The 27500-nt window shown below is 45.8% G+C and overlaps 1 protein-coding gene across 38 annotated transcripts in view; it reads right to left on the bottom strand.

The window, feature by feature from the left end:
* The window catches only part of ct (homeobox protein, cut), a 357912-nt gene that overhangs the window by 6455 nt on the left and 323957 nt on the right, over nucleotides 1–27500 (bottom strand). For 12 of the 38 annotated variants that reach the window (XM_070123697.1, XM_070123698.1, XM_070123715.1 and 9 more), the window contains 4 exons: nucleotides 11592–11796; nucleotides 11035–11342; nucleotides 10693–10905; nucleotides 4933–5192 (listed from right to left, as the gene is read on the bottom strand). In XM_070123697.1, coding sequence (XP_069979798.1) covers nucleotides 4933–5192; nucleotides 10693–10905; nucleotides 11035–11342; nucleotides 11592–11796 — 986 coding nt within the window. The remainder of the gene's footprint in view (nucleotides 1–4932; nucleotides 5193–10692; nucleotides 10906–11034; nucleotides 11343–11591; nucleotides 11797–27500) is intronic. The other 26 variants (XM_070123706.1, XM_070123708.1, XM_070123718.1 and 23 more) reach the window with 6 other exon arrangements.

The raw sequence follows: 27500 nt of genomic DNA, 5'->3' as shown, positions 1-27500 counted from the left end.
AGGGTAAATGACACACGCTTGACTCACTTGTGTCGAGGAAACCAGTCAACGACTTAGTGGGCGGGAGACATGGGAATAAAAGCGTGAATAAATATGTGAATAAAACGAGATAAAGTTGGAAAGAAAAAAAAAAGAAAAAAAGTGTGAGGCTGGCTAATCGGATTCGAACGCTTATTTAAAGAGCTTAATGTGATCCGATAGATAGGAATTAATAATCAAATTTCTTTATAAAATGGTTAATCAACATGATATTGAAAGAACCGCGGCAGCATTTACACGAAACCGTTGAAACTACTGAACAGACGTTAAGGAATAATAACAAGCACTTCTTTGGGATATTTCGAGCTTCTATAAGAGTGACCCGAAATTACTGTTATATTCGGACCATAAAACTCAGATCAGCTGCAAGGGTGGCATCTGCTGCCTGTGCATTCCCTTGCCGTCTACCACTGCAATTCGAGCAACGGAAGCGGCGCACACTCGAGCAAAACCACGTCGCGCCCTTTCCCAACCAGCCTCCTCCCCCTTCCCCCTCCCTATCCCCTATCTACACGTGGTTTACAGGGGGTGTTACATCTCGCCCTATGAGCCCCCCTTCCCCCACCCCCCCTACTCCTTCCCCCCTCCCCGTACTCCGTCAAAGTAAAGGGACGTATGCCACCATAAAATTTGTCAGGCTATAATATGACTTGGGCTCTAATTACACACGGCTCATAATTCCTCGTCACTTGTCATTGGGGGTTTTGATCGCACATCCGGTAAGCATGCATGGCATCTTGCGAGGGTTCCCGCGTCTCGTCCCGGCCATCAGATTAAATGCCACGGAGTTACGGCCCTTATTTACATGCGCTTTAAGGTTTGGATTGCATTAATTAGCCTTAATCGTTTATAGGTCGTGAACATTATGTTGGGATGATAATCACTCCCTTTATTGATTAACATAATGTTACTCCGAGATTCATCAAGTGCGTGTAGCGTGTCCAATGATGGGATTAATTTATACAATTCTAACCATATATCTAAACAATCAAAATTCTGGGAATTACAGAGCGAAAAGCAGGAAGCATTACTTGGGGCGCGGAGACGACGTCGCTCCAAAGCCCGCTGCAGGATGACCATCGCGTCTGCAACTCAATGTTGTGCTTCAGTACCGTTTTAATTAAATAATCTCTTTAATCTGACATTCCTGCTTCTCCTAGTGTGAGGAGAACCTTCGTTTAGCACTAATGAGAATACCCACATATGCCAGGCAGACAAGGTGGACTGAAGCGAGTATTCATCCTCCTGGATTTAGCCATTGCATTTAGGAAAACTAACAGATGTAAACGTATATATGCAATATATATATACATATATAGATAGATAGATATATAGATTGATAGACAGATAATACATAAATACACACATACACACACATGCACATATATGTATCCGCGTATCTATCAACCACTACCAATTCCCCGCACGAGCCCCGGGCGCCCCCAGAGGGCCACGTAACCCGGGAAGCGGCGGCAAAGAGCAGCAGCGTTATCTTCCCGGCCAGTGATAGGCAGCCTCGCCAAGAGTTACCTGTGTTTATAACCGGGGCCTCGCTGCTAATGAGCCCCGTGTGGTGGGCAGGTAAATTCGTTAGGTGGGTGAAGCCTGGCTCTCCTCCTTGTTGTAATTATAGCCATTTAAACATTACCGCAACAATTGGATAAGCATTTCCTACATCTTATTTGCGATAATTTCCATTCCACCTCCTACGCCACTTCCTTTCTCATCACCATTCTGTCCCTCCTCCTGCTTTTCTTCTTCTATCTCTTTTTCCCCATCTTTCTCCTCTCTCTCCGCCGCCCCCCCAATCTCTCTCCATTTGCCTTTCCTATCACGAGCTGCGGCTGATATATTGGCGCAACTGCCGAATGGTTTCTCAAGCCGGCGCGTTTTTTGGTTGTTTTATGCCTTGATTTACTGAGGGTCGGGCCTTTGATTCTCGATTCTTTTGATCTTCTGAGTCAGTAATCAATATCTTATGTCACTGATTATGGCCCGGCGACCCCGAAATATGGCGGGGATCTCGCACGTTCCCGATGACTGGCGCGGCGACGAAGACTGTAGATGACCTTCCCGCGCTTATAAATCAGGCGGTGGCAATCACAGGGAATGGCCGACATTAGCCTAACTAAATCAAACAAATACTTTCAAAAGCCGCGCCGCAAAAAAGCAGAGGCGAACGTAAATAAATCACCGCCATCAACAGGCCAGTACTAATTAAGGGCAAGCTTCGGGGCCGATTAGACCACCCGCAAGCGTTAAAGTGCGCGATTCGACAGACGTCCGACCCGCACAAGTTTGTCGCGTTTTTTCACAGTTGCGGGATAGTGTTGTCAGCGTGTCGTGAACTTGCCGTTAATTTAAACCACCTGGGGAGAGGGAAACTATGCAAATATTGGCAAGGTCTGGCCGGCACAAATGTTTGATATTTAAAGCTGATAGTTAATTGCGTGCTTGATATTTTGGCTGGCGCCCGTTTTCATCTTTTTTTTTTCTCTATCTCTTTCTTATAAAGGCCTAAAGAGGAGCTGGGTAATTTTGCCAAATGGTTTTCACATGATTTTGCCACGTCCGCATTTTGTACGTACACAAAATCTTTTCTTTGACGTGCGATTCGAAGGTCGAGGAAGTATGCAAATATATGTAATGTTTACCACAGCGAGTAAAGGAATTTGCTGCACGCGGGCGCTACCGATTTTTCTTTTTTCTTTTTTTTTTTTTTTTTTTTTTTTTGGGGGGGGAGGCGGTCCGTAGCAACGTGACAAGGAAGTGCTGTTGAAAAGACGTTCTTGTTCTTCCATCCATTTAAATGTTCTCCGCCGTAAACTAAGGCGTATGATAAGAAACGGCCCGGCATTAAATTGTCTGCACTTGTTTGTTTATAGCTGCCTCCTAGACTTCTACATCTCACACTTTTTCCCCCGACGTGTCGTTCAAGCCTTGCTCTCTTGTTTGTCTATTGTTTTTGTCGCCTAAAATCTATTTCCCCCCAACAGCAAGCCTTATAAAAAAAAACTCATAAAAAAGCCATATATGCGATCGAACAAAGTGGAAAAAAATAACAATAATAATAATAATTCAGAACGGCGCCTCCACGTCTTCTCATTGCCTCAGTCTTAGATCAACAAATAGCCAAGTGCACACACTCACACACACACACACACAAGCCCAATTGATTAACTTACCATGTTTTGTGTATAACTGTGTGTGCGTGTACACCATTTTACGCATGTGTCATGTGTGCTTGCATGAGTCAGCAAGCTTGTTTGTCAATGCACCGAGGAGAAGGATTTGCATATGTCCTTTCGGGAATTACACCACTCTTGCTGGCACGGTAACCTGAGAAGTTCCCCCGGGGCGGCCTTCAGGCGGGCGGGGACTGCGGTTCACGACAACCCTGATCCCATCGCGCGGAAAACTGGGGAAGGAAAGAAGCCGTCCGCTCTTTCCCGGACGGATTCGGTATTTATGGCAAGAATTACCATCAAGCGCCGTCCGTTGGAGTGCGGAGTGATTCGGGGAGTTCTTGGTATTCGCGAGGCTTTGTCAGTGGATTTCGTCCGTTTTTCAAGTCCGGAGTCGTCGTCGTTACTCTGCGAATCGTACTTATCAACGGTAGACTTCATTATCGCGGAGACCATTTCGTTCGTCTGATTTAGCGTTCTGTAGAATCGTCCGCATATCTATGCTAATTCCAATGCCGATCATACCATCTTGAAAGGTATCCAGCACACGGAAGAACGAGATGAATAATTAAAAGATAATAAAATGAACAGGGAAACGATAATAAAGCAGCCGATCCCGAGGGGAGATAAAAGTGCTAATTTCTCGGCCCATACGTAACCAATCAATCAGCAATGAATCAGTCACTCGACCCGTCTCTGCATCGTTAACTTTCCCCATAAACGTCTTTTCGGCCGCACAATTAACCTTAATCAACCCCCGCGTCTTGAAGTTGACGAATGCCAATTAAATGAATGCCAGTGAAACGCAGGGGGACGGCGGACTCGGTGAATAGTTAAAGAAAGAAAAAGCGGGCTCCTTACCATTAAGGTTGGCGGGAAACGAAACAAAAAAGAACAAAGAAAAAGCTATATAAAAAAGAAGAGAGACCAAAAAACACGCATTTACAGGATTCACGGATTCTTCTCCGAGTGTACCTGCAGCCAACGACTGGTTCCTGAGTATAGGTACATTGTCCGTGGTTACCGATACGATGGGCTGATTACGGCCGCGCGGAAGCCCATTTGGACGCTGATGGAGGCGCTGAAGAAGGGTTGAGAGCCGCGCTTTTTACTCGCGACTTGTTCCGGTGAGGCAGTGTCTTTAAAAAAGTCCGTCGGATGTACTAAATCTGAATTCTTGTCGTGAAATTGGATAGTTTGGGTGTACGTTTGCTATGTTTAGCTCGGTAATGGATGCGTGAGGATCCAAGCGATTTTAGAGCTCCATCGTCTGTGAATATCGTTATTAACTAAATATCAGATGTTGCTGAGGTAAGCTGCATTACGGGGATGGGCCAAAAAAAATCGTATTAATGCTGACTTTGTGATTTGCGTGTATCCGTCCGTAATGCCGACACTAATGGCAATAACACTGACTTGCTAATAATCTCGGGGAAAGTTTGTGCTACTTCCTCAAACGTAATGGTCTAGTGGAATATTTTTCAGCCACTACGCTCGCACAACATAATGAGTTAGAAGAAACGGAAACAACAATGAAATACTGACCCAAGGGGAGCATTATATTCTGAATGCACGCCGCTCTCTTTCGATAGAGTTCGTCAACATAAAATACCATTTTCGAAGCCCTCGCGTCGGTACTTCTAACCATACACAAACACCACAAACACACTACCCACATACCAATACAAACACAAGGGCGTTCGCTTACCTTCTTGACGATCTCTTCCGTGTTCATGTTGCTGTACTGGTCGAACTGCTGCTGCGTGATGGGCGGCAGGACGGCCTTCAGGGGCTTCTGAGTCAGGGGCGAGCCGGTGGAGATGGGCGGCCCCGTCATGAGCGAGTTGGTGATGGACGCCATGCGCTGAAGGGGCGACGCCGACACGCTGAGGTCGTCCCCACTGGTCGCTGCGATGGAGGTGATGGGAGTTACAAGGTTGCTCAGAGGCGTGGTGGCCGAGCTGAGATCTGTGGATGGAATGGAGTGGAATGGAGGTGCGTGATTGCGTACACAGCGGGGTCGAGAGTCAACACGGATCCTTGCGTGTACTCGAGGAGTGCCAAGGTGTCTAAACACAGGAGAGAATGCTTTTGCGGAGACGGAGGGAAAGGTGAATCACACAAGGAGTGGTGATAGGAACCGGGGACGAGAGAGAGAGAGAGAGCGAGAGAGAGAGAGAGAGAGAGAGAGAGAGAGAGAGAGAGAGAGAGAGAGAGAGAGAGAGAGAGAGAGAGAGAGAGAGAGAGAGAGAGAGAGAGGGGGGGGGGGCAAGAGAAATCCCATATATGAAGACAAGACCACAATTCAGAAGACTGAGATTAGTGGAGAAGCTTCGCCGTGGGTGCTCGATTGGCCCTCATGCGAGCGAGCGGTCTCTTGCATCTCGAGGGAGTGAGTGAATGGCTCGAGTGGTTGCTAGGTTGTGCTATGAAGGGGCGAGGGAGTCGGGCGGACTGACCCGTGACCTCGCTCTGAACAGAACTCATCAGCAATGGGGAGGTGAGAGATGTAAATATGAAAAAAGAGGTCCCATGCTCTTAAATCTGTCCACGATGGCGGTGGGGAAAGAGACGCGACAAGAAGTGAGAGAATGAGGGTGTGCTGCGTCCTAATGGGGATCGCATGAGATAAGGAAATGGCGGTGTTATCATTTTTATCCGCAGGGAATGGTGTGAGAATCGTACAAAAAAAAAAGAACACGAAAAAAAAATGGTATGACTTGGCAACGCTCGGCTTTCTGTGCTCTCTCTCGTCGTAATATAGTGTAATTACATACTCTGATAATGATTCTGATCCGCTGCTCTGTTTAGCCGATTGAAAAAAGAAGAAAAAAGAAGAAAAAAAAAAGACAAACAAAGCCATCGACCCGAATTTACTCTAATATCTTTATGGGTGAAAAAAAAATGACAGACAGATCTCCCTCGAGGAAAACAAAAAGGACTACGTATCTTATATGTGCGTTCGTTCTTTACCTTACATACCCTAAGACGCTCTACATCATTACCGAACCCGACTTTTTTTTATCCCCCGACATCTTGATCCGGCGATAGGAACAGTATGTGGCACAGCTGCATAAACAATCCAAGATTCTCTTAATTGGGCATGATTTACACCCGCCCTCTCTCTGACCTTCGCTCTCCCCATTGTGCTGCTCTTTGGAAACGCTTTGGCTAATAAGGAATTCTGCTTGATCAATCTCCTTGTGGTTATTGGTGCTCTGAGGTCCGTATCGACGCGGGTTGGACGTTATCGTAAAACTCTGTTTATTGCGGGTGATGTTTGTATACGGTCTACTTATTGAAACTTGACATGTCCCGCGCGTCTCTTAAATCAAGACAAACTCCCGATCAAAATACATATATGCAAGGGGAAAGAGGCAAATGGCTCTTGCGCATAAATGCAAATAGCAAACAAAACAAGACCAAGCAATATGACAAAATGGTCCCCTTAAAATTCCAGGAAATTGCAAAAACCGTAAGTTGCCACCAGACACCAAGTGCTGCCATCTGCCCGCGCGTTTTTTCACCAAACGGAGATGATATATTTACTGACACTGGGGAGAAGGATGAGGTCAGCATCGAGTTGCTTATACTGATGTCACACAAACCGGATTTTACCCATATGATACTGAAGCTGAACCCCGACAAGCAAGCTAGAATTACGAGCTAGCTGGTAACACCGAAGTCCCTCGCCTCTGAAATTGTCAATAATTCATGGGAGCTGAAAGTCATAATTATTTTATCAAGTTTTAACAACGATATTAACTGACCAACTTAATCTTGTTATACTCAATTTCAAATGCACATTTCTCCATATGATATAGCACTTCGTCTGTGGCTTGTAAGCGTATTTTTAGACCAGCAGACTGCAAAATAGGGTTCATTATATCATTTGTTCACTTGCATCTGCTGCCGCCAGTTGTTGGGGGAAATTATTGTGGAGGAGTCCATTACTACCCAAGAAAGAATAAAAAGCTAACTAGTGAATAATTCGCAAATAAAATATTCCATCCGACGCATTTTTTGGATCGAAATTCAACCGGTTTAGTGGCGTCTTTTTCACTTCCTCGCTTCGTAATGTGCTTCGTATTTTACATCTTTCTCGCCTTCGAGGTCGACACGTAAAACCGAACCTCGTGCATTCACATATATATGCCGCAAATAATTTAGTGAAGCAAGCACATATGCGCTTAATAAATTAGAACGGCGACACAAAACAAGACAGAATGGGATGAACTGGAACAGACAAACAAGTGAATCAGTTATGCAAATAAGCAATAAAGAGTTACGGCCGCGGGGTTGCCAGATGCTCGGCAAATTCACATTTTATCATCCACCTCTCAGGAAATCCACCTGATTCAAGTGCTTAGAATTCACGCCAGTCTATAAATTGTACTTAATTAATAAATGCATAGGAATGAAGTTCGTCATAATCACGAAGAAAGTGGATGAAAGACAAAAATAAAATAATCCGGGAAAATGTAGATTTGGCACTAAATCATAATGACCAATTTTGATACAAGGGACTCCTGTATCTTGCGCCAGTTCGTCATTTTTTCACCTTTTTTTTCTTTTACTTGTTTATTTATCTTCTTTAATTGCAAAATCAGAGTAGACGATACGGCATGACACCTATTGGAAAAGGATCAAAGATGGCTGACATTTATGTACCCATAGATCACTGCTGTCACCTTGAAAGATGAACGCTACACTCGCTTGATCTTCCACCTTGAAGTTCAATATGAGATGACATGAATTCCGATTTTAAAAAGTCTTCTAATTGGCCAACAGCTCTTACGCTTCTATGCCTGTCTCTCTGTCTCTCTCTCTGTCTGTCTCTGTCTCTCTGTATGTGTGTGTGTGTGTGTGTGTGTGTGTGTGTGTGTGTGTGTGTGTGTGTGTGTGTGTGTGTGTGTGTGTGTGTGTGTGTGTGTGTGTGTGTGTGTGTGTGTGTGTGTGTGTCCATCTCTCTCTCTCTCTCTCTCTCTCTCTCTCTCTCTCTCTCTCTCTCTCTCTCTCTCTCTCTCTCTCTCTCACGGCGATAGCTTCACATTACGCGAGAAAGACGATAGGAGTGCCTGACAGCCCCGTCAAGGAGACCGGCGTGGGACTCCATCGGAACAGCGAGTTATACAAATTATTCGCGTTCGTAGAAATAACGTCGTTTTTAAGGACTTATTTTTTCAGCGGTCAGGAAATCGTGACGTCATGATTTGAATATTCAAGATGTCCATCTAAAGCTTCAAAGTAAATATACACATTAGATATCGTGATCGATTTTCGCCTTCGTAGAAACGAGACTGAATTCTAGAAGCCAATGTATATATCGTTTGTCAAAATGTTGATATGACAAAAGAATTCATGCCTTAGTTGACGTCTGATGCTATTGGAAGACGCACAGCCACATAGCCTCCGTGTGTGGAAGCAGATTTTAATCTAGGTTAAGTTTAAAATCGCGATTTCGGAGAAATACGACTAAAATAGGTCCTAGGTCCCGGTCCGGACTGCCTCGCATGCGACACGCCCATTGAGTGGGTCACAAATAGACTTCATACTATTGAAATCCTATTTCTATCTCCAGCAATCTTTATCCATCGCATTATTTCCCCTTTTTCTTTTCTGCTTCTTGCTTTTTTCTTCTATTTTCGACGAAATATGATAGGAAGATAAGTACCGTAGCTACTTGTTGAGTCGAGGAGTGTGAAAGGTTTAGGCATCTCGAAGATTTATAACACTCTTGTACAGGAAACCGGATCTGATCGTACAAATCAACGTCACAGAGGGGAATCAAAATGCTTATATTAGTTTAGACTTTTATCTAACTCCTCAACCGCGGGCAAGCTTTGACACATGATTCGAAGTATGTAAACAAACGCCGTAGATTTATTGTAGGCAGGAGGTCTAAAATAACTATATTCTCATCAGTAATTTGATGATGGAATAATGTTGCAAGGAAATAATGCATAAAACATCCCTAGGTTCTGAACCGCGTTTCATTTATTTTCTTTATCCCATTTATGTGAGTAATAGAGAGGAAGTCTGAGATTATAGTGTCTGCGCAGATAACTATACGGGGTCTTGATACGTCATTTTACTGTTATTGATGATGATAACTGTTTTATGGACTTATAACAAAGGATTTCCTGCCATTGCACATTTTCACTATTTTGTCTCGTCTTTTTTACTTGTTTGCTTGTTTCGTTAGCGTCTACCGAGACAATTACCGTCTGATATGCTATCCTAGATGATAACGATAAAACATAACAAGAAAGAGGAATAACAATGATAGTAATAATAATAAAGGAAGATTATAATCATGTTTATAGGAAATGGCAGACGATCTCTCACTTTAGATCGTAATCGCCATCACAACGAAATCTTTAGCACCGCTGAGTAAACAACCAAGCAACGCGCATAAAAAACAAAACAAATGACGAACGAAAAAATTATTTACACTAAACTTATACCTTCCCTATCGTACCGGATAATCTACAAATTCTTATTTCTTTTTCTTCTTCTTCTCTCTCTCTCCAAAGAAAATGGCTACGTGAAAAAATTGGTCGGGCGGACATCCATTTTCATAATTTGCTGGCATATCCGATCAGCAACAATGCAAAGGTGATGCTAACGGATTGCAACTTGATATTGAGTGATGTGGGCGGCAGCATAATGAATAGGGGGCTAAGCAGTGATCTATTATGACAGAGCGGGCATAGTCGACCAACCAGTGATCAGAGAAAGTGGTACATTTGAGTCTTCTGACGTGGTGGCAGCAAGATGCCTTAAGCCTCCCCAAGTAAAATGCTAAATTCTTATAATATTTCTAAATAAAAATGTAAGGGAAAACGATATCAGAACAGCAGAGAAAATAACAAAAGAGTTGCCAAGTGAATAACGGCGCCATATGGTACCAGGAAGGTGATTTTAGACAGGCTAAGAGTGTCAGGTGTTAATGAATAATAAATATAAATCTTTCTCTTATATTCACATGCATTTTTTTTTTTACATTATTAAACATACAAGACATCGGGAAATTCTCTTCATGCGTGTGTGTGAAAAAGCGTTGTGATATGTAGATGATGTAGTGATACAGATGATTATTTTTATACTACGCACACACACACACACACACACACACACACACACACACACACACACACACACACACACACACACACACACACACGCGCGCGCGCGCGCGCGCGCGTAAACGCACGCACACACACACACATACATACATTATATGTGCGTGTCAACATCGACATGGTTTGATTACTTACACAGCGCCATATGGTGACTTGACAGTTTTACATCCCTTAATACGCTTATATGGTTGTTTGAACTGTTTTGTGGATTTCACGCCTCTCTCTCTCTCTCTCTCTCTCTCTCTCTCTCTCTCTCTCTCTCTCTCTCTCTCTCTCTCTCTCTCTCTCTCTCTCTCAGAACTGCGTGGCGAGGAGGTACTCACTGGTTTCGGCCTTGGATCTGCTGGGTCCGAAGGGGGAGGTGACGCTCGGGTTGCGTCCCTCCTCCTCCTCGTCTCCGTTCCGCTGCTCGCGCTTGGGCATCGTCAGGTCTTGGGCGCCGTTGTGAAGGCCGCCCGCACCGAGTCCCACGCCCATGCCTAGTGATGGTCCTCCGACGCCTACGCCGAGGCCTCCGCCGCCGCCCATGCCCAGGCCTGTGGTTGATTGGGCAGAGATATCCGTAATGAGAATTGCTGGTTTATTTCTTAGCATGTCTGTGAGAAGGAATTATTATAGAGTGTAATGATGATTTAAAAACGTCATCGCGTGGGTGCTTTACTCACCAACCGCGCCGAGGCCCATGCCTGTGACGGCAGCATTTCCCTGAAGCTTGCTCAGCTCCTGGTGGTAGGCGTCGAGGGCGAGCTTCACCTCCTCGTGGGATCTGTTGAACAGCAGCGACTGGCCCAGGAAGGGGAACAGGATCCCCGGGTACTGGGGGTCTCGCGGGAGCGGAAGTTGGGGCTCCTGAGGCCTTGACATGAGCTTGACAAGTTCCTCCTGGTAGATTCTTGCCACCTTCTCTTGCGGGATGTCGTCGTTGTCGTATTTGCGGATTCGCGACCGCGAATCTCCCCGGGACAGCGGGCTACTGAAGGAGGACGAATGTTGGAACGTTAACACGAAGCCTCAGAGAAATTAAATGGCATTTGGAATTAGGCTTTTTTTTTCTTAATGAATTCCGTGTTTCCATTCAACACAGATTGAAAAAATAAAATGCTTAATTTCACTAATTAATTCTTCTTCAAATGCGACACCTAGAATCGCGGCATGAAAAGCCGCCCATCTACTCGAGCCTAAGTATAATCCCTCACACAAATTCGTCAGCGGAAGTCCTCACCTGGGGGAGTGCGTGGAGCTGGCGGGAGACTTGGAGTCCGTGCTTCGGGAGTCCTGGTCCTGCTGGCCCGCCTGGCTGGTGGCCGTCGAGGAGGTCATGGCGCGGGAGGCCTCGGTCAGGATATGCTGGATTCTCTCCTCCGTCACGCTGTCATCGGGGCCCCGGAAAGCTCCGCTGGAGTCCTTGTGCGTACCTGTCAGGAGACCTGCACACTTAGTGTTAGGGCACCCAAACGCCCCGGCCAGGGCCATTGGCCAACGCCGGAAGAGTGTCATTTCCTTAATGCTAAAGAGAAGAACAACACAAAGAAAAACGGCAGAGAATAACGCCTTCTTCGAGCGCGTCACTTTGCCAAGCGGAGCAACAAACACCCTATCAGCAAAACAAGCTGCAGGCTGCGCGCGCCAACCCACGGCGAGGCACGCCCGAGATTGCCGTGAAGCCTAATGACACACGAGAATAATTTAGGCAACATCAAGTCCCACCCCGGTAGTTGACTCCTTCACCCGAGCACGCAAGAGGTCCATCACCAATAATTCTCGTAACGTGAAGACCCCGGCGATGTCCTCCGCTGATCGCTCCCGACTGAGGCGCAGAGGAAGGCGCTTTTTGTGCATTATCTTCTTATGCTCTTTTTTATCCCACTTTTAATGCTTGTCGTTACCATTTCCTTCTTGGGGGAGAGGGTCGGCATTAGTATTTACGCCTCGAGGGGGTTTGTTATATTTCTGTTCTCATAATCCAGGAGGAAATTGGTTGGTGGATACTTGTTAAACAGACGACGCCCATAGTTGCCTCGCACACCGACGCGGCGAAGTCACTCTGATTAAGAGTTACCAATTCGAAATCCCTTTCTTTTCCCCGGCTCCTTCCCCTTCTTTCAAGCCCTCGCCAGCGACTCACTTCCTCTGAACCGTCTCAGGTAAGCAGAGACCCCGCCCTTCCGCCCTTGCTTCCCTTTCTTTCTGCATCGCACGATTCGAAAATGATTAAGTTCGGCTCAGCACGGGAAGGGGACGGCCATCGATTCATCTTCATTGGGAGACAGCGAGCGCCGACGAGGAGTGGGAAACATATTCAACCGCAGTTCTTTTCTTCCTGAGCCGATTCCGAGCGCGATCCATGACCTACGAAAACCAGAATCTATCGTTCGTGGCTTCGGCAACCTCTGGTGAACCCCGGGTCTCCGAGTCGCCCTCAATCAGCAAGGATAAAAGAAATCCTGAAGGCTCCTGACTCAAAGGAGGATCCCGGGCTCTCATTTTCTCCGCGGCGAGGGGGGACTTAGAGAAACTGACTGACAACCTGACGCGTAGCCAATACCTGAGGCGGAGAGGTTCTCACTTACTGGTCGTTGCGCCTTAGAGGGGGTACGGCAAGGTCAGTGGGGTCAGGGAGGAAGGGGGAAATCGGGGTTTAAAGCCGAGGTGATGGCATAAAAACTTAGCAAGATAATTTACTGGGAAACAGTCACTGATTGTAGCTTAACGGGTTTCAGTATTGGTGATACGGGTCAGCGGTTGTTGTTGTTTCTCCGCGGAGAATGGCGCGTTGTGCGAACTTCCATTCGAAACTGTTGATTTTTGTTACATGGGGTTCCTATAATCTATGCCATTTGCCAATTTCTCTGTATCGAGAACAAACCGCGACACCATAAAGACTTATCGAAGTGAGACCACAAATGTTGCACGGTGCGCCACTGTCAACACTCGTCACCACAATGACCGCCGCAAGGATCATACTCACAGCTGTTCCTCGCCGGAGCATTCACCATCACTCACGGCAACACCTTCACCGTTATCATTACCGCACGTATCCTCCGCGCCACAACTTCACGGGTATATCAACGAACGCGAGGTATAACCGGGGAAACATATAACAGGAGTTCTATCTCAACAACCTTCACCCGAGACACGGTCCATACGACGGAGTGTACCCTGACCGCCCTTCCTTCGCTCACCCTTCTCTCGTCGCCCCACCCCTTCCCTCGCCACCCTTCCCTTCCTCACAAAGCTCTCGCCTTTCGCACCCTTTTCCCCACATCTCCCTTACCACACTTCACCCCTACGCATCCCCCTACTCCACCCCTCCCCCTCCCTTACTCGGCGCACCATGAGCAACAGAAGCTGACGATTGCAACGTCTCGAAGCCGCGCAAAAGGAAGACAGTAATGAGCTTAATATCAGTAATTAATATGCAATCCGTGGCTGGGTTTGGATCCGGTAGTCACAGAGGCGATGGCGTGATTGAAGAAGGAGAACCACGTGGAAGCAAAAAAAGGAGGAAGAAAAAAAGAGAAGGAAGGGGAGAACTAGAAAAGAGACTTTCCGTGGGAGGAAATGAACGGCAAGAAAACAGGTTCGTATGAAAATTTCGACACAAAATAATAAATGGGAAGAGGAAAGTAAGTTGAAAATGAGGAAAGATGTCATGGTAAGTAAAATTAACAGAATGGCGCAAGAGCAGAATGACACTTTGTTGTCTGTGGAAATGCATTGGAGGTAAAAAGAAATAGTAATAATTACACTAAATATAATGTGCAGAATATATGCAGAAAGAAAAGCAATCTAAACTCAAGAACGCTAAAAATAATAAAAAATATATAACACATACGATTATATCATCTAAGTAATAAAACGATTACACATAACATCAGGAGCAAAACAAAATCCGAGACATAAATGAGTAGAAAGTTTCGTCATTTCTTTTCCTGAATTGAGGAAAGGCGACAGAGGGAGAGACACTTATAAGGCAAGAGACCCTCCTTTAGGAAAAAAAGAAGAGAAAAAAAGAGCTTTCGAACAGTCTGTGTCGTGGAGGAGGTCGAACGTGATACGAGAATACGACTGGGCATATCGCTAATGTATGTCTTTTGGAGTCGCATTTCGATCCCGCCTCAGCCAATGGCGAGGGGCCACGGTGGAAATAACTCAAGAAAGGAAGTCTGTGATACCTACAATTAAAGAGTAATGCCCGGGTCCGTCAAATGATAATGGTGAAGTTGTGGGGTTATTGCTGGCCTAAGATTGATCATTGGCCTCGAACTGATTGCTACGTTGGCGAACGAGCAGCCCGGCAATCTACCCTCAATCAGCCTTTAATCAGCCTTCAATCAACCTTACTATGACATGATTTTTGACGAACAATATGCAAGTCCCGACTTAATATTGGTAGATTATCGGGAAACTGGCCAGAACGAACCAAAAAGAACCCCAAAAGGGAAAAAAAGAAAAATATTAAAAAAACGGCCCCGGACATAACTCACTGGGGTTCGTGGGTGCCATCTGGTGTGAGAGGTACATGCAATATCGCCTATAATGTAAGCATAAAAACTCTTCAATGCGGTTTTTCAATTGCATGCAACATACACGAGGAGTTTATAATATGATTGCCAGATGTCGTGATTCGCCGGCCGATATAGATTACGAAGGATATTGGCTTTTCGTATTATTACTGTATTTTATGACTCACGCCGCTGGTTCTTTTGATGCGGCCGGTTGCTCTATCATTTTATGATTATATAACCTTTTTATATGTATGTGGACGTACATCTATTGCACATCCTAACTGCAAAATCTTCTTGCAATCTTGGAAAATCACATTGTCTGCCGGAAGTGAGTATGATGTCCGTTCTGGTGGAACTTGAATCGTATCGTAAAATGGAAGCCAAAAATAATTCACGGAAAGCATGGCCGTAACTTATGAAAGAATTTCTAAACCTCTATTTGGATTTAAATGAAAATAAATGCAATGTTTATAAATTTTGTGACGTTAAATATGATGCACATTTGTAATATACAAATGTGTGCGTGTGTATGTGTGTGTGTGTATATGTGTGTGTGTGTGTGTGTGTGTGTGTGTGTGTGTGTGTGTGTGTGTGTGTGTGTGTGTGTGTGTGTGTGTGTGTGTGTGTGTGTGTGTGTGCGCGCGCGCGTGCGTGCTTGCACACTTTCATGGCTTTTTAAGCTTTCCCAAGTTGCAGAAAACTCCCCGCCGAGCGAAGGGCCGGAGGCTGAATGCGAGAGCAGACGGCGCGAAGCCCTTTAACAGCCTGCGAGTCTGTAGTCTGCAGCAGCGCCCGGCGAGCTTAGAGAGCCATGTGGGCAGACCCGTAATTAACAAGCGGTAAATGTCAGCTTCATCAGCGTGTCGAATGGGATGAGGATTGTATACCTCGGTAATATTCCTAATTCGCTGACAGTTGGCCTGGAGGGGCCTGACGATACCCGTCACAATACAGGCTCCGCTCTCCCCGTCTACAGCCCATGCGCGAATTTCTGGATAATATTTACTGCATATAAAAGCTAATTCCCACGCTATGTCTCTGAATTCGCGAACGATTTCACATTATTTTAAATAGTGGATGAATGATAATATAAAACCAAGACATTGAAAGGAAAAGAAAAGTTATATAGCTATTAGTCCCCCGTCAAAACAGGCGACAAAGCGAAGTCCCCGGTGGTAATATCACAGTAAGAATCCTAAGGAAACTTGACCAAGGGGGGAACTTTCATCAACAGCGGGATACGAAAGCAGACTTGAAATTCACAAGAAGCGGTGCCAGTCTATTGTAATGTTAGCGGAGATTTGTAGAACCGGGAGGTCAGATAGGTAAAGGCAATGGTCTAAGACTTAAAGGGAGAACCATTGAGATGCATGTAAGGCGTCGAGTAATAGCGCCCCTCACCTTGTTCCTATCAGTCAACGTCGTGGACTGATACACCGACATTGGGTGGGTCTTCAGGCGCTGTGCGAACAAGGCCACACCGGCGCTTTATTCGAGGCTCCGAGCGTTTCGACCGCGCGTCCCGATACCTTATGTGAACACTATTTTAGATGCTGAACTAATACCAACTATCGATATCTGAATTGGCAGTCTGTGATGAGAGGGGCGGGCAGTCCCTATTATTACTGATAAAAAAGGGGCTAAAGAAATACCACCAAACGATGGCACAGTGTTTGAGTTTATAAAGAACATTTTGGTGTGTATTTTCTTCTCTCGTTGGTGTAAATTGGTTTAAGGAAGAGAGACTCGCCTCACGACACATTTTATGGTTTATGTGAACATCAATCATTCTTGTATATTTGTGTAAATTAATGCGACTTTTAGTATCTTTCTTCCTTGTAAACACTACTATTAGAATAGATGGATCGCATTAGTTTGGCTTACTATAACTGGCAGAATGAGGGATAGACTATCAGATGCACCACACAAACTGGGCGCCAAGTAAACAAATAAACCATATGCATGCAGGCGAACACGCGCACACACTTAGTCACACGCTTAGTCGCGCGCGCGCGCACACACACACACACACACACACACACACACACACACACACACACACACACACACACACACACACACACACACACACACTTCGCAAGACCTGTCCAAACATCTTCGCCCTTTCCCTCTCATCTCCCAATAGATAAGAAAAAGACATGCCTAACATTAACCGTGTCCGAACAGTATCGGCGCCGTGTAGATTGTTGTGGCCCGAATAGTTGTCCCGTGTAAAGTGTGAAAATTACATGCCATCAACACACGCTCCGCCGATCTCACACGGACGGCGCTGGTCGAGGCGAGCCCGTTTGACGACACCTCCCTTCCCTTGCCAATCTCACTCTTTTATATACACACTTTCCTTTATGCTTCGTTAATCTAAGCGCTGGTGAACCGTGTATAAGATAAGTGCCGGCGCTCGACGTGAGAACAGACTCTGACTTTTTTTTTCTTTATTTTGTTTCTGAGTATATCTTGAAAACGTCTTAGATCATTTCTTTCCAAGATTAGCCAAGACATAGTTCGGACACCCTCCCCAACCCTGGCCATTACCCCCCTCCCCATCCCTCCCCCGCCCCTTCCCTGTCCCTCCCCGACCTTCCCCTGCCCTCTCCTGCACCTCCCCCCCCCCTCCCCTGTAACTCGTTTTTTGTCATTCACGGCTGGCCCTGAATAGCCCTGGCGTCTCGGTGCTGATGGATCAATTATCCAGCCGTATTATTTGCCTCCACTAGCAAAGATTAAATAGAATTATGTATCGGTAATGTATGTTAATTCATGTAATCGTGAACAGAATTAATCTTGACTCTAAAGAATATCCCATTCACATGCAAGGTGTTTGTGTGTCGGAGCACGAGGCGGAGGGAAGGGCCTCGAGAGCAGAGCGAGGGAGACTTATTCCCCGGACAAGTGTGACTGATTTCGCGAGCGCCGTGTCCCTGGTTTGTGCGGGCGGGCAGGAAGGGGCAGGTGTAATAGAGAGAAGCCTTAGGACGCGGGCGCATAAAGTGTGGTGTGGGCGTCGGGCGTGAGCGAGCAGGAACACGGGCGCTGTGGTAGGTGAGCTCAGGTTTATAGTCGTCTCGTGAACATTAGAAGTGGTAAAGGGCGGAGAATTAGCGATAGGCGGTGGTCAGAGTGATTTTTATGGGTGTTTGAGGGTGATGAATGCAAGTCGAGAGCGGTCGCGGTGATTGGAATTTTGGGGCTGGACTGGGATGCTGATAAGGTCGTGGAAGTGTTTCATGATAGAATGTTTATGGCCGGGGGATCCGGGTCGGGGCAGGTGATCCAGGCAGTAATAAGAAATATATGGGGGTGCAAACGTCTTCTTATCAGTTAACATGGCCAGATCGAGGATACATACATAATAACTTCCTAGTTGTAGCGTTCATGTGTGCCTTTTCCTCGCAAAACGAGGCAGAGAAACTCGCCAAAGACACACGAAACATCGGTCAATAAAACAAAACTGTATGATAAAAGTGACAGCAACACCCCGGGTCGCGAGGAGAACCACTTCCCGCTGATGCCTCAATCAAGGATATCTCCGGCCTGTGTCCGGCGGTCATTCCAGACGTAAGTCAGCGGGACCACCCACAGCCGGCGGGTCAAGACGTTGCCGCTCCTTCCTCGAGGCCGCCGGCCCGCCCTGCCCCGCGCACTCCTGCTCGCTCCGCCATTAATCTCGTAAATCTGGAACTGCGCTCGCACCAATAAGATGCTCGATTCCATTAGTGCTTGTTCTGGTGCGCTTTCCCCGGCAAGGAACGGCCGTCCGGAAACTGGGCGGACCACCCACGCGCCGCCCATCCGCCGGCATCATTACCTCTCGGTAGTCGGGAGCTCTCGCCGAGTGTTTCTTTTGTCACATTACGCCGAGTCTGGCTGTGATCCCGGGGTAGACCTAGCAGCTCGACCGCGATTCCGCCGGCCACCCAGAAGTGAGGACGAGGCTCTCGCCACTTCCTCCTCCGGGCCGGCGCTTCAGGGTGTCCTCCTCGCACTTCTCGGTAACGGCAATAGTTTCCGGAGAACCGCAATGGAAATAATTACCTGCAATACTGCTTGCGGTGGCGTTTTATGCCGGTCTGCTGGATAGTCTGCTGCGGCGGAGGGAGGTCTGATCATAGCAGGAAAACTAATTCATCTTCGCGAATATCTTAGCATTTGCATATGCATCCAGAAGATTGGACAAGAAACCTCCTCGCTTCGCACGTTTGATATTCTGTAGAAAAACCCGCGCGCTACCTAAGCAAATCTAATTTTTATCCCTTCTGCGGGAATTCCTCGCGCACACATTACATATTCGGGACGAGATCTCGACTGAAATGTAGCTCATTGTAACCCTTTCTGCCCGAGCTAGCCTGGAATTTGATTGCATTTGCGGCCAAGACATGCAAGGTGCCAGCCAGAGCGCGGCGAGGCGTGTTCCCTGTCACATCACGCGTGCCCAGACGTCGCGGACCCGCAGAACGGACCACGACAATGGAATTATGAACACGGGAACGAGGGAATGCACTCCTCGGAGACCGGAGGAGGAGCCTGAATTATTAGTAGTTTCTAATGTCTCCTCGTATTATCTAACCGCGCGTGGGCCGCGCTGGGGGAGCATTTCGGGCTTGCGCAGCATCCCTCGCCATTAGCGGCGTCTCATTGCAGACCAAGAGTAATGATGAGCGTCTGGAGCGCAGTGTCACAGCAGTATCGCGTGAATCTGAGGACATGTTGCCGTGTCTCTTGTAATATATTCTAATATATACCTTGTAGTTACGGTCCACACATTCGTGCCAGATATGAGTGGTGGGTGCCGGGGCGCTGGCCTGAGCCGGCGGTGAAGCTGCCCCTCTGGAATTCGAGATGCCAGAAAAGGGCGCGCAAACTCATGTCCTGTGTCACATTATCACGGTTGCCAGACACCATATGTCACCGTCATTTTTTATACGTTCTCATCTAAAGTATTTGAAGACGGCCGCATTCTTCACGGGCTGCGTCTGTGGACTGCCTTGGAGCTGTCTAGGCGTTGCAGCGCTGGGCATAATTGTGCGATACGGGTATATGCGCGATCCATAAGTTAGCGGCGAGGATGGCATCATCAGCTTTCTTGCCGCGTCGCCCGCATCTCCACCTGATCTTGCGAGTCGCCTGCAGAGCCTCGGACGCATCTCGGATTCAAAACATTTTCTTGTACTCGAAGCCTCTACACGTTGAATTATTGTTCTTACACACGATCATTAATAACAAGGTTGCCGCAGTGTCCCCGGAGGTCGCCGGGGGGAGCGGGCTCTTCCTCCGTCCAGCGCCTCGGAGCCTACAGTCCAGGGGATCAGGTTCACGAGTCACTCTTATCAAAACATGAATAGGATGAATTGCGGCGATACCGTGCGTGACGGCATATTTACGATAGGTCGTATTGTACTCATAGAATTAACATTTAAATTAGACTGAGTGCGCTGTTCCTCTCAGGGAAGGTCCGCGTGCCATTCGTCTTGCAAGGTCACAGAATCTGTAATATTCCTCCCATTATTCACAACGCAACTCTGGCGGATGCTGCGGCCCGGCACGGAGAGCGCGCCCGCCGCTCGGAGATCAGCGCTCAGCTGGAAACCGGAATGACCTGGGTTGGTCAGGATGGATATACATGTGGAATGGTATGAAGAGAAAGGGAATGCGAGTCGTTCCTTTTTTTTAGCTTTATAGACGCCAGAGACTGACGACCTGTGGCTCGCCTCGTCTCGAAACCCGCCTCGATCCAAGCTAATACTTCTCCCCCAACTCGCGCCCCCTATCACCGCCCCCCCCCCCCGGGGAAAAAAGCAGGCTTGCAAGAACTTTCATAAAACCCTACATCTTCTTATAATTATGTCCATTTTAGGAAGAGCTTGATACGCCTCTGAATTTTACAACAGTCATTACATCTCATCACTGCTGGCCAAGGGCTGATGCGGAGGAGGGGGGGGCTGTTGAGGAGGAGAGGGAGGGGGAGGGGGAAGGGTGATGAAGAAGAGATGGAAGGGACGGTGATGAAGAGAGGCGAAGGCGATTGGCAATGATGGGTCGGGGAAAGAGATGATGAAACAAGGAGGAAAGATGAATGATGACTGTGGCAATTTTGGGGAGGAGCAAGGAAAGGTAGAGAGAGAGAGAGAGAGAGAGAGAGAGAGAGAGAGAGAGAGAGAGAGAGAGAGAGAGAGAGAGAGAGAGAGAGAGAGAGAGAGAGAGAGAGAGAGAGAAAGCGTTAAAAAAATCTAAAGAAACAGGAGAACTTCAAATCACACAAACATACACATACAAACACACAGACATAGACATACAAACACACACACAAAACAACAGCATCGAAGTGATGTCCAAACGAGAAGTTATTCAAATGGCTTGTTACTGAAATCATCAATAAGAAACATCAACCATATATGTAACTGCAACATTCTATAATTCTAGACACACGTATCATAAATCTGTTAAGTTGATTAGTATGTAAAGGCGTCGTTGCTGCAGATATGTCTCAACAAAACTCCAAGAATTTGCATGATTTTAAGAAATTTGTGTATCTGTAATTGGTCCCTCACATGAGAGTCGACAAAGATGAATACGCACAGTGAATCTTTAAAAAACAGGACTTGTTTGTTATCGTCACTGCAATTTGTATTATTGCGATAATTCTGAAGAAACACTGACGTACATATGTTTATTTATATCCATCTGCCTTTATACATGGACAAGTGTACTTACATGTGTATGTATGCCTACATTGTACATGTACTGTACGTATACAGTATATCTGTGAGCTTTCGTGCGTGTGTATACTTGTATATAATGGATGTCTATATTACAAAAACAGACACACAAAATTATTTAAATATATATACATATAAATATATATACACATACACATATATGTATATTCTTTATATGTATGTGTGCAAGTATGAATATATATGTATGTGTGTGCGAGTATAAATATAGATGCATGTATGAATGTATGTATGCATGTGTGTGTTTGTCCATGTACGTGTATGTATATGTATGTATATGTATAATAAATAAATATATACATATACATATACATGAATGTATGCGAGTACTGATAAAGTGAACTTTAAAAACTCATTAAGAAATAATATTTTCACAATTCACACAACACGAGAAACAATTAGTACTTTTTGATGACAAACAATATCTTAATACAATACCTGTCAAGCCGACAATAAGTGTAATTAATCTACCATTTACTTCGGGAAAAAAAAGTCTTTAATAATCTCGGAATGTTCACTCCGCCATAACATCTTGAGACGAGACTAAAACAGCGATCTTTAATTTACCGCCCAACTCGCTCGTTTTATTACTTCCATTATCCCATTTTTTGTGCAGGCAGAGTCGAGGCTTTATGATCTTGTATTAACCATTGCGGGACCTTAGAAGACGTTTGCACTTTGATTGGGGCCTTTTATTACTGGGTTCTTGGCTTAGGGGGTAGTAAAGGGTTAAGAGTTATTAACAGTCTATGAGATTCAAGTTTGGTCGTTATATTTTTTTTTTCTTTCTCATTTATTTGGTATCGACTTCTAGTGATAAGCAGCGAGTCGGTGGGTTTTTTTTTCGGTTTGACTTTTTTTTTCTTGCTTGGCAGAAGTTGAGGGAATTTGGAAGCTCTATTTCCATGGGCGTTTTCAGCGAGAGATTTCAACGCGTTTCAAAAGTTGATCGAGGTACAAACTATGGAATCATGGTTAGGACACAGGATACTCGCTTTCATTTTGCTCCGTCTTTCTCAGTTCGAGAAAATCTTTAACGTAAACTTAGGGAATTTATCTCTTCAACACACACACGCACACACTTCAGAGCAGTCATTATCCCCGAAAAGGTGATGGCGCGAGCGGGAAACCTGTTGGATTCAAAGGGTTCCCTGACTGTCCCAGAATGTCGAGCTCTCGGCCGTTCCCATTTTGGCGGGAGTGTTCGCCTCCCGAATGCCGGCTCGCCAAAGGACCCCCTTTAACCCGCACGGCTACGGCCACACCTGCACCTCGCGCGAATGACACCCACGAGGATTCGGACACGGGGAGCCTTTGGGAAACAGAAAGCGTTGCGTGTGCGGGCCTTCGGCAACGGATTGGCCTGGCGTGGGACGAGGTCGGGTTATCGCGAGTGCGGACAGGCTGCGTCGTGGGTGAGTCCATTTGTTGGATATTCTTGCACTTAGGTTCGGTGGGTGATTATGTCGTGCGCAGTGCGTTTATGGGTTTCTACACTCGGGGTTACTATGTACTGCCACAGGATACATGATTTCTATTAATGAAGACTTGAAAAATGGTGAGGTTATGAGAAAATATTTTGACTTTGCTGACTAAATGAATTATCCATCTTTGCAGATAAGAAATATTATTCATAATGATTCTCATAAAAAACATGGATAGATATTACAAGAATCGTTTATCATAACCATGTCTTCCAAAAGGTGATCAGTAACGGAATCCACTGCTACACTATACGGCGGCCGCTTTCACCCCCTCTAGAAAGCCCGCGGAGCCACGGGTGATTTGCCACAAATACGCTGGTCTGTACCTCGGTAATAAAAGAAACATTAACAGTGACCGTCACACAGTAATCATTCCTCTGGGTTTCGTTCTTTTAAAGTTTTTAAAGTTTCATAGAATACAATGCAGACTAAAGCTTTGAGCTCTTTCTTTTGTAAATATGGTTTCTAATTCGTTATTTTAATGATCATTATCATTGTTATTACCATTATTATTAGTAGTAATAGTAGTTGTAGTAGTAGCTTCATTAAAATCATTATTATCATCAGTATTATCCTTTTCATTGTCATAACTATTACTATCGCTTTTATTATGTGTTATCATGTCTTTATTTATTATCGCTATTATCGTCCTCGTCGTTACTTCGAACTTCCACCTGTATTAACGATCGCGATCCAAGCTAAAAATTAGGAAACCTCCGCTGAGCGAGACAACTCCCCTGCACCTATGCCGAGGTTGGGGGTCAGCCTATAAAACTACTAATGGAAATACTATACCCTCCCATTCGCAAATAGCCTTTCCTTATCACCGAGATGCAACGGTTCATGTACCCTTCTACTTTTACAGCGACGTGCTTCGGCCATCCCTGCGAGACACATCTGAGGCCAAGGCGATGTGGAGGATTGTCTTATGGGATAAAAATGAGGTGACGACAACGAGGGCGAGCCGGAGGAGGGTGTGTTTACGTTAAAGGCAAAGTGACATTTCCACCGGGTAATGACAGGTGGGATCTTCGGGGCTACATGGGAGGGAACATTCTAGAGACCGTTCGGGCGCTGGGATATTTGGGAGGCATTGAGTTCATAGTAGTTTTAAGGACTGTGTTGCCTGTATAGCAGATGAGTAAAGGTGATGTGTATTCGTGTTGGAAACGATTCTGTAATTACGAAAACAACTTCAGCAATCGGGCCGATGAATTACAATACACAATACTAAAGAAGACTCGGACCCTCGCCGGAGAGACAGGGAACCGTGGCCACAGAAGGCAATCAAAGGGCTCGGACTTATCGGCTCGGGGGAAGGGGCAACAAGGGGTAGTAATTGCGCCCAGTGCCCACCATCAGGTAATGGCCGGTCCCTGGCTGTTACCCTTGTCATTACACACTCGCATGCCCTCCCGTGAGACCATCATTTTTTTCCCGATGGCCGGTCCTTCCACCTTCTCCTTCCAATCAATGCTTCTTGGTCCTTTGAAATTTGGAACCAGCTGCCTTTGCTTTGTGCGTGGCTGTTTTCTTATCGGAGTGCCATGCACTTAATGTGCAATCGTCATAAACACTGATGCTAATTAATCCGAAGCCACAGCCACAGCAAGGGTTGCGGGACGATGACAACACAAAACGAACTGACCATATGTGACATCCCCAAAACACTAAACCCTTTTTATGATTAGGAGCAAGAAGGCAAGGATATTTTTTGAAAGCACAATAAACAAGGGACTCATAAAACAGCGGAATGCACACTCGCATGTGTTCTAATGGTTAAATGATGATAAATGATTCAGAATCAAATGCTTCCAGACCTAAATATTTCGTACCTTTTGGGAGACGAAAGCGGCCAACGCATCCTGTATAATAACATTACCGACAAAATGACAGCAGCAATAACAAAAATAAATTGATGTACACAATGGAAGATTATAAATCGTTATTCTCACACGATGACGACAAAAACTTAACAATCAATTTGGAGCGAGTCGTCCAGCCTCCAATCCCGGGAGAGGTATCATTAAGAGCGTCATTTTACCTCTTGCGTTCACCTACATTAATTTACATGACTTGTACATACTTTAAGATGGCTACCCGCCCTCGCCGGCCAGGTAGCAAGCTTAAGACCCATACACAAGGTGGCAGTCAGGTGTTCCATTGAGGGTTGACGCCTATGCCAAGCTTTTAAGGTTGTCATACCAAAGGGGCTTTGGTTTCACCGTTAAAGACTGTTGATCAGACTCCGGAATGCGTTGAAGTTGGAGTAAAAAATAAGAAGAAATTACACGGTAGGCTTAATGATCTTCCCTCCCTTTCAAATTGGGACAATAAATATATTCGTGGATGATAACAGTAACGATTAAGGTTTAAAGAGCACCATAAAAATCCCTGAGTTGAACATTTTATCAGTTATTGTACACAAGGGAATTGCCGCCGATCGCAAAAATAACTCCCTACGGATTCCCAGCACATCGACCTGCTCGCACAATCGTTCAGGTACCGGAAACTCGTCAAAATGTGACATCCGTCAAGACATGCAAATTCGTGACCGGTAGAGCGTTTAGGGGGAGGAGGGAGAGAAAGAGAGGGGAAGAAGGAGAGGGGGTGAGGGTGAGGGAGAGAGGGATAGTGAGGGTTAGGGTGTGTGTGTGTGTGTGTGTGTGTGTGTGTGTGTGTGTGTGTGTGTGTGTGTGTGTGTGTGTGTGTGTGTGTGTGTGTGTGTGTGTGTGTGAGTGAGAGAGAGAGAGAGAGAGAGAGAGAGAGAGAGAGAGAGAGAGAGAGAGAGAGAGGAGGGGGAGGGGGAGAAAGTTATGGGAAAAAAAGAAAAAAAAGAACCGAAAGACAACCGCCGGAACATTTGACAACTATTTGTTACTCTAAGTAGCTTCGTCGAAGTAATTGTCCTTAATGACCGATGAGTTGTTCCTGCATTGCTTGCCTTTGTTACAGCAAGCTAAAAGTGACTTACAAACGCACTTAACTAGTGATACATTGCCTTCGACGGCGAAAGGAATACGGAGGGTGCAAAAGTCCGACGTTTTTTGATCTTCAAACTAATGGTTATACATTTTACAGTCCCATTTCCGGCTACGTAACAGGTATATATACACCGGTTTCAGTTGAATCTTTTCTCTCATTTTCCCCTTTCGATTCCCAGGCGGCGCTGCGAGCTGGGCCGAGCGGAGAGGAGAAAAAAGGGGGAAAATTAATTATCCGATACGAAAATTCCCCATTCTTCTACATCCAGGATTAAGACGTGGAGAGCCTTATCACTTAGTTGATCAGCGCTGGCAATTGCGAAGCGCCTAAAGCGTAGCATCGTAAAAATTGTGGGATAATCGGGCAATTTTAGCATTATTTGGTTCTGTCTTAAGGTCCATTTTAGGGAAAGAACGATTGGCAAAATGACCACAAGGGCAGAGGGTTCTTTAAGATTATCATGCTCCTCATTTTGATTTATTCATTATTATCACGATTAACGAGGATATAAAAATAATAAATATATATACATGTACACTTTCCCCCCCTGTCACTACTTCCCTGTTTTGTCTTTTATTGTCGCATATTTATAGATCATTATCATAATACTCCCTCCTTTTCCGTAATTTGACCGAATCTCTTACCAATAAAGTGTTCCCAGTCTTATCGGTCCCACGAGCTCTTCCCCTTCAGTCTTTGGGAGAAAGATTAGCAAAACAGACGCCCTCGCCCCCCTCCCCCCCTTCCCCCTCCCCCCAAAGCACCGCTAATACGTGCTTGTTAAGATCCATTCGACGATTTTTGCAGGACGTTTGGCCAAGAAAATATTCGTTCATCAGATATAATTTCTCACATTAAATCACCGGTGACGGTAAGAGAAGGGGGGTTTGTAGGGGGTGGGGGTAGGGAGAAAGGGGGGGGGGGAAAAGGGGAATAGTGAGTTGAGATTAGAATTTTTGGGGAGAAATAGAACAGGTGGAATTGTTGGGGAAGAGGGGGGATTAAGGGGCTTGCTAGGAAAGGGGTTGTTAAGGGGTAGTTGGGGGAGAGGGGGGGGGGGAATTAGGACTGGAAGTTGGGGAAAGGGGAGCGTTAGAAATAGAAGTTGGGGAAGAGGGAATGTTGGAAATAAAAGTAGGGAAAAAAATGAATGCGCGTTGTAAGTCTAGCCAAGAATTAAAGGCAGTTGGGGTTAAAAATTTAGTGGGGGTGGAGTTGGGGGATACGAAGGGGGGAGGGGGGAAAGGGGGGAGGGGAGTGCGTAGAAGATCCGGGTTTGCTTTCCGATGTGGACTTCGGAATCAAATGTCAGCTTCATTAACTCCATAAGACCGAGGCGACTAATAATAGCATCGCTGATCGCCGATGTTTGATTCGCTGCACTTTAACTCTGATTGCCGGG

Source organism: Penaeus vannamei, chromosome 7, assembly GCF_042767895.1.
Source record: "Penaeus vannamei isolate JL-2024 chromosome 7, ASM4276789v1, whole genome shotgun sequence".
Classification (NCBI taxonomy): Eukaryota; Metazoa; Arthropoda; class Malacostraca; order Decapoda; family Penaeidae; genus Penaeus; species Penaeus vannamei.
The sequence above is the reverse complement of the archived record's forward strand: the minus strand, read 5'-3'. Positions and strand labels throughout refer to the sequence as shown.